The sequence below is a fragment of the Lipomyces tetrasporus genome, assembly GCF_029532465.1.
Source record: "Lipomyces tetrasporus strain NRRL Y-64009 chromosome Unknown POJ06scaffold_9, whole genome shotgun sequence".
Classification (NCBI taxonomy): Eukaryota; Fungi; Ascomycota; class Lipomycetes; order Lipomycetales; family Lipomycetaceae; genus Lipomyces; species Lipomyces tetrasporus.
In genome coordinates, this window is record NW_026611604.1 from 206206 (window position 1) to 213998 (window position 7793).

General features: G+C 46.7%; 1 protein-coding gene across 1 annotated transcript; it reads right to left on the reverse strand.

The window, feature by feature from the left end:
* Positions 1-2930: 2930 nt before the first annotated feature.
* Positions 2931-5229, reverse strand: POJ06DRAFT_226126 (major facilitator superfamily domain-containing protein). Its single transcript, XM_056185721.1, has 2 exons — positions 4729-5229; positions 2931-4668 (listed from the first exon to the last, which is right to left on the reverse strand). Exons 1-2 carry the CDS (start codon positions 5112-5114, stop codon positions 3084-3086), a joined length of 1971 nt encoding a protein of 656 aa, XP_056041609.1. The 5' UTR covers positions 5115-5229; the 3' UTR covers positions 2931-3083.
* Between the last annotated feature and the right edge of the window lie 2564 nt (positions 5230-7793).

The window sequence follows — 7793 nt, forward strand, 5'->3', positions numbered from 1 at the left end:
AATTCCTCTTCGACAGATTGGGATTACGCTAAGTGGCCCAAGGCTAGGACAGCCCAAAACGCATGTCCAATTTCATCGCATAATTATTATAGTGTCGGCAAGCCAATAATTCAAAGCCAGCGCTTCTTTCGCAGCATCCAAAACATTAATGTGTACTCACTTTTCATTAGTAAACGTTTAATCGCTAACATCAACTGAAATTTGAGTTTCTATAACTCTAGTGTAAGGCTCCGTCCACCAAGTACGAACGCTTCAGTTTTTAAGCCAATAAGAATTACTCTGCCCATTGCATCACGTTGCCATTCAGGACGAGTATGCCCACGGACCTCGATCCATTAGTGAATTCATCCAAGAGAAATCATAAAACAAAGTCATCTCCTAAGATTTGCACCAAGCGTAGAAGAAGAACAAAATTGTGAGCCAGCTAGAGGGCAACCAGGAATGAACGTAACCACCGGGCGTCGATAGGTTAGGGTCAGGGTAACGTGAGCACGCCAGTGAGTATGGCCGCAAAAGTCACAAGCGTTCGGAGATTCATTGTGCTCTTTGGATTCATGAAAGAAGCCTGACAGAAGACGGTCGATACGCTATTTATCTCCCGACAATGAAAACTTGCTGTATAGCCAAAAATACTTCTCTGAAAGCGCGGCTGACCACAGTCTGACGTCACGCATCTCTCATGTTGGATCGCACGCTGGACCGTCATGCCGTCCCGTCCGTTTCAGCTTTGCCAAGAGTTTCGAAACATATATAGATCAATCTGAGACTAGCGAGCTGTCTCACGCAGGAGTTTTCATCAGTCAGGCAGTACAGCCGGACGATTATGAACAAAATAGCAACACAGAAACGAGAGTAGAAACCTAGTATAATTGTATCTTATTAATCTGTGAAGGCCACAATACTATGGCAATTGGTAGGAGAGAGCAAAGCTTTTTGCTACTGGCTAGGTATATCACTGCAAATGCTCTGTCGTTGGCCCACCTAGTATGAGATTGGCACCCAGGTAGGAAGGAGCTCTTTGTACGGAGGAAAGAGTGCCTTTCCGATCCGCGTGTAGTGGGATTTTCACACTATCTCCGACGTTCGGCATGCTCAACATCAAATGTAGGATCGGACAGGGATATCCTACCCTAAGTAATAACCCACTTACATAAGTGGCCGTTACAAAGTCCATGGCCTTCAATGCACTCGTTCCCTACACAGAAGTTATTTGCATCCGTCAATCCGACGTTGCTCTTCCGTTTCCATCAAAATCAAGCCGATTCCGAAGCGGCAAGGCCAGACTGCAACAAAGGACGATGAAGTAGCCAAGGTCTTTTAGCACGAGTATGGGTGCTCAAAGTGCTCTGGCGGATGTCCGAAAGCTGGTTATTCCGGCAGACCTAACTAATTGTTAGTAGACAGAATGTCGCTCGAAGGATTCGGGATGATGTATGTTTCGGGTTGGAACCTACTCATCTGCACGTTGGTCGGGTCATATTTTGGATCAATCCTTGATGGCACAACATATCCAGACAGTCCATAAGCTCAGGCTTGATGACGAACAGAGCATGTGGATAACGACACTGTAGTCATACAAGTCAGACCACATCTGTTGATAATCTGGGAGTCAACGGAACTCAAAGGATCGAGCGCGATTGCCGATCGCGGACTCTTGTGAGTTCGTCATCCTCTAAACCCTGACCCTTAAACCTCTTCACGAACGCAATCATTTTCACCATGATCTAGCAAACATCGAAACGTTAACTGTCATTCATAGCGCGAGTTTTGTATAACTTAGGCTCGTCAAATATTACACTTCGTGATAAAACAACAATTCGTTTCTCAAAGTCATTGCGGCACCCGAGCGGAAGGAGACGGAGCCACCTTTGACCGAGATCCGAGAAGATTCCGGCCGTGGACCCCGAGGATTCGGCGGCCGCCAAGTGGGTACGAAGCCCTCAGGAGCGGAACCATGAACCATGAACTGTTGCAATCCATTGGCTCACTCCGGAATCACTCGACCACCCATATTACCGCAGATTTGCTAGCCGAAAATATCTTAACCCGTCGTAGACGTATCGTGTATACATACAATTCAACAAGCAACAGCAGTACAGGAAATGACAGAAGGAATGTGTGCAATTGGCACTCCCTTAGAACGATTCTTAGTACACGAGCTTGCTAGTGCTACAGCAGTAGAAATGGCACCCTTCGGCGATGTTGGGTAGAGGACGAACAGACAATATCTTTCATAAAAAGTGGATAACGTACGCGGGGGTTTGCGTCAGGTGTGACCATAATGACGTATGCGAGACGCTGATGTCGGCCAAGAACTCCTAGAATTCGGTTAAAACGATTGGCTGTAATCCGATTACCAAATTTTTGTTTTTGTAAAAAATCGTTTCACACCGAAAGTTGCGGACTCCCCGTATTCGGTCGATCGTAAGCTATACTTCACGGAAACGTCTTCGGGACTGGTATCCTAAGCCAATTTAAATGTCTCTGAATTTCTCAGCGATCGATAGTCGCAGCTTGATATTATATCTCATACGCAAAGCTGGCTCAATCAGAAGTTATTCCCCTTGACTAAGAGTCGTTTGCTGCCGTTTTATAATCATATTGAATCTCGAATAACTTATCCTTCTTAGTGATAACTTCGCGGCGCACAGTATAGTTCTTGAGCATGCGCCTTCCAAACATTGGCAGTTGCGTTAGGGTCAGGGGACTTGTGAAGAGGAACGGCGTTTCATACCAACCCGCCAATCCCAATCTCTGTCCGTACGTGTGCACCTTGCCTTCTAGGCACGTACGCATCAGTTGATGGAACTCTACCGCCATCTGTGTCCAGAAGATCCAAGGGATGAAATTCTTTCTTGACACGGATAGCTTAAGAGGAATCGTCTTCGGAGAGCTCGCGTCACTGCTATGACGTGCAAGTAAAATTAATAAGCCGATTAATTAAATTGTTAAATAAACAATAAGTTACCAGATATCAAAAATTCTAGATTAGATTCACTCTCTAAGTACCAATATTAAATTACAACTGCATAGTTCTCAGAAATTCCGCAATTTTTTGACGAACACCGACTCGCACTAATAACTTAGTTCGCGGGCTTCAAACCTTGACCCGTCTTCTCCAAGTAGGTCTTGACCTCGTCGCTGAACTCAGTATCATCATCGTCGTGGTCAACCTTCTCCAACTCGTCATACTTCCTCGCCTGCTTAGCTTCCCAGTCCTTTCTCATCTCATGGACTTTCTGCTCATAATCGGCCTCAGGGTCGTAGTACTTTCCAACGCCTCTAAATCTTTCCCATAAAGACAAATGCCTAGGATGGATAGCAACTCCGTGGTACTCGTGCGCTCTGCCCTCCCGAATAAACTGCCATCTGCGGTCCTGCTCTTTAAGATCAAGACCAGTAGTATCAGGCAAGAAAAAGAACGTCACCACCATACCCGCAAGTCCAAACCAAGGAACAATGTAGAACTTCTGCTGGGTAGTGATGTAGTTGTATAAAATGCCGGCAAATAGCGCACCAAGCTTTCCGCACGCTGCGCCAATACCGTGGGCTGTGGCACGAACCGACGTTGGAAACACCTCAGCGGCAACAAGGAATGTCACCGAGTTAGGACCAAACTGATTGAAGAAGGAAGATAAGAAATACATGGCCTGGAAAGCAGTGATATGCTCCTTCTGAGTGTAATAATGGTAATGAAAGCCCGGTACCACAAACAGGATAAAATCCATGAGGAAGCCAACCTGCATCATCGTCTTGCGACCATACAGCTTGTGATCTATCAGGAAAGCCGCCAAATAGTAACCAACAAGACTGACGCCGACGTTGATCAGATTGTAAAGCCAACCCTCCATAATACTTGTCTCGTTGGGGCTGATGACACTAATGAACTGACTCTGGAAAAGCTTATTTCCATAGAAGAACACGTCGTTCGCGAACCAGGCAACACACGTAGCAAACATGCGCGGTCCAAAATACGTAAAACACAACTTCAAAGACTCTAGGTCATAGCCAGTAACCTTAGCTTTCCTCTTAGCAAGAACCAGTTGTTTACTTGCCGCAGGCATCTTGTAGTAACGATAGTATACCAACCATAAAGTACCCAAAGCTGGAATAGCAAAACTAACGCGATAGGTCCACTGAGCTGCAACCTCCGAATAAGGTGGATTTCCGCTTCCATGATGGAAAATAAGAAGCAATAGGATTAATAGCACCTGGTTGAAAAACTGGCCCCAGCCTTGCATCAAGAATGCCATGAGCACTTTGCGGCCACGATGAAGTCGATCCTCCTTGGTTGAAACCTTCCCGGAGCTAGTGCCATTTTCCATTCCCGAAGTCGCAGTCATGGGATATTCGCCACCAACGCCGATACTGTAAAAGAACAGCGACCACGAGTAGCAGATAACCCATCCATTAAGAGTCGTACCCCACGACGCTGTAAGCATGATCAAGCCGATAACCATAATCACAGCATCTTGAATAAGTCCAAATCGACGACCGATACTGTCGCCAATGAGCCCAACCAAAATTTGTCCAACAATGATGCCACAGACTTCGAGGTACGTTGTAGCGTCAAGCCAAGTTTTGTTGCAAACCTTAGCCGATTTCCAGCAAAGTGGCCAAACTTTCTGAAACAAAGGCGTCACGTTTCCAATTGAGAATAAAACATAACTATTTAACGTAAATGTTAGCAGGAGATATAGAAGCTACATGAATGGACATTAGACATACCCCTCAAGTCCCAATCCAGCGCCTGGAATAACACACTCCCTGAAATACCACGAAACAGGGCCCAGCGGGTCACTTTTAAACATCTTCCAGAAATTTCCCCATTCTCGCTTAGCCTCCGCATTGTCGACTTTGGAAATGAAAGACAATTGCTGTCCGAATTTCATGTCGGCCCAATAGACTCCGTTCTCGTCATAACTGTCGTCCGGATGGAGCAGGTACGAGAAGATGGCTTTCTCTTCCTTTGAGTCAACAGCCGGACCCGACGCATCACTATTCTCGGCGTCATCGACTATCTGTCCGTTAATAGTATCGTAGTCCTGGCCTCCGTGGGGAACGGGAATTTGACCGGCAATAGGGCCATGGTGATTAACAGCGCGGTCAGCCATTTTGTCGGAAATCAAAAGGGCGAAGGTGAAAGCTACCACTTACTGCCAAGGCTTGGCAAACAGTAGCTCGGCACGACAAGTTGGAGCTTTTATACGGGAGGGGAAGGTAATATGGCGTCGGAATATTAAACGTTTTCGCCTCGACCTAAGAGTTCTCATCATCGGGACAAGCACGTGCGTGGGCTCAGATGGACGCGATTATTGGTTGGGGCCAACCCCGGCCGGCCCGGATTATCGTACAGTCAATTAAATCTTTTCGGAATTGTTTTCTATTGACAGCATTAAAGCTAAACGTGCCGTGGCCTGACGACCCTGCCAAGGTTTGGCTACTTGGCAACGGCCTAAACTGATTCGCCGGGCCACAGCGGCCAGTAATCGGCCGCACGTGGTCAGAAAGCAAAGAGAAATTGGACGTGCGGCGCTTCGTTCAGGCACATTAGCTCAAAGCTAGTTTTCGAAATTAACCCCAAACCTGAAAATTGACACTTATTTTCAGCGAGTGATCTGGTCCCTGCGTGACACATGCGCGGTGCTGGACGCAGACAAGGCGCTTTCGGAATCGGAACATACTGGCAGTTGGCGGAAGGCATCTAATTGTCCGTCAAGAAAAAATTCCATCTGTAAATTTACATATGCCATCCAATAATAACGACGCATGTCCTTGATCGATAATAGATTTCTGACACGCTAGCAATCGTTCACAATTGAGAGTGACATATTCGCCCTGCATAAGTCATCTAGAGGGTTTGTGTGTATGAATTCTGCGATGGCGTGCCCGGAAATTCCGAAGGGCGGCGGATCAATGCATTTATTAAGTGCTAGGCTCAAGCTACATTAACATGGATAGGCTTCACCACGCTTAACTACTCTATATGCGAGATGACTGTGCTGTATCATGCCTGACACATCTGGCGCTAACCCTTCTTTTTCCTGACTGATTCTACGCATGTTGCTGGCACGTGTTCGCAAACGCAATTCTTGTATGTACTTTTTCGTGCGGTTTGAACGAGGCGACTCGAAAATTTGTCGTAGTCTTCCTGCGCTCGGCTCCGATTAGAGTTGTCCGCGGATGTTTTTCGTGCGCGGTGATTGATATGAAGCTTGAGAGAGATAGCTAGGTGTTCCTTGTTTGAGTGGAGTTGGATTAAATACTGATATACTAGACGATCTACAAGAGCGACTGCAATCTGCAAGTGAATTAGACTTGGCAATTCTTGGAGTTGGATTTTGAGATTAATGTATTTGTGCAGCCGTCGCCAGTTTCTGGGCCAGAACAGAGCGGAACAAAGTCTCCTATGAACCCGCCAATCCCATGTCCCATCTTGCGCCCTCCAAACACTCGTTAGCCCGATGTAATCTGAGCATCAAACCATCGCTATGTCCGGGTGTTCATGCATCGTTACAGCGAGGTTTGACTGTACTAGATAACATTTTACTGTCATCTTCTTCCGCACGAGCCATTTGTTTTCATGGTAAAGATATGCCGGGTTGCCATGACCCTGGCGCTGCAATCATTCCGTAGTCACCATGTAGTTGATGGCGGATTTACTCACAGGAAACATAAAGACGCCGACAGACATCGAGAAAACTGACATTCGACTACTAACAAAGCGGTCTGGCACTGGCTGAGAACGACCTGCAGGCTCTAACAAGAAAGGATACACCAACCGGCAGCTGAATTGGCTTGGCTGCTGAATCAGGTAGATGATTGAATGATTGGTTCGGTATCTTTATCTTTACTTGCTGTGCTTAAATGCGGTTTGTACGGGTAAGCGCAGGGATTTACTCTCCCCTTCCAATCCCGACAGAAGTCGTACAGCGTGCAACTTGTTCGCGTTATTTACTGCGATCGGTGGCAACGATCGTAGGAATTCCGAGACAGTTTTTCAGTCTCGGTCGTGACACAGAGGAACAAGGGTGTATTCTAACAGGATCGGATCGCCGACACCCATTCCCTCTGGCACCCAGTATTAGGTTTCCACCTGTGGTATGACAGCTCGCGGCAGATTGTCTCATTCGAAGCCGCCTGTCTCCAACCAGATGTGAAAAAGCGTAGAACCACTGGTTATGGGAGCATGGCAGCGATTACTTACCATGTCGACGACAAAATGAATAATAGGGTTGCGTTAGAAGTAGGTGTGTGCATAACCCGCAAGAGGACACCCCATGTTGCATGTGTGCGCTCCACTTCTGTCTGAAAATTGCGCTGTGTCTTAAAGAAGCAGTACACAATGCCAGCTGTTCAACAAACAAACAAGAAATAGCGGCAACCATCCAGCAAGCTGACGATGGGCTCAGTCGTCAGCTCGACCAGCACCAATTTGGACAGTCAGTTTTCAAGTGGACTACATGCTTTGGGAAAATGCAGACAGTGGTCATTGATGTGTGCCGATGTGAGGATGCAGATAGTCTTCCACACGCACTGCTGGATCCCTCTCAACCGTTGTGATATATGACGCACCAAACTATTTGGGGATTCCCGGATAATGTATAGTATACAGGCTTGAGCACAATGTTCCATCAATTCTCTGAGAAGTAGTATTTGAGGACTGCATCCCGAGTATTATTCTCAGCGGCGACGACACATTAGCCACATTGATAGATTTCTTTCGAGCAGCTGGTTCGAGACGAAATTCGTGCTGCAATTTTCGACACAGCGATGGAACGCATTGAGGATAA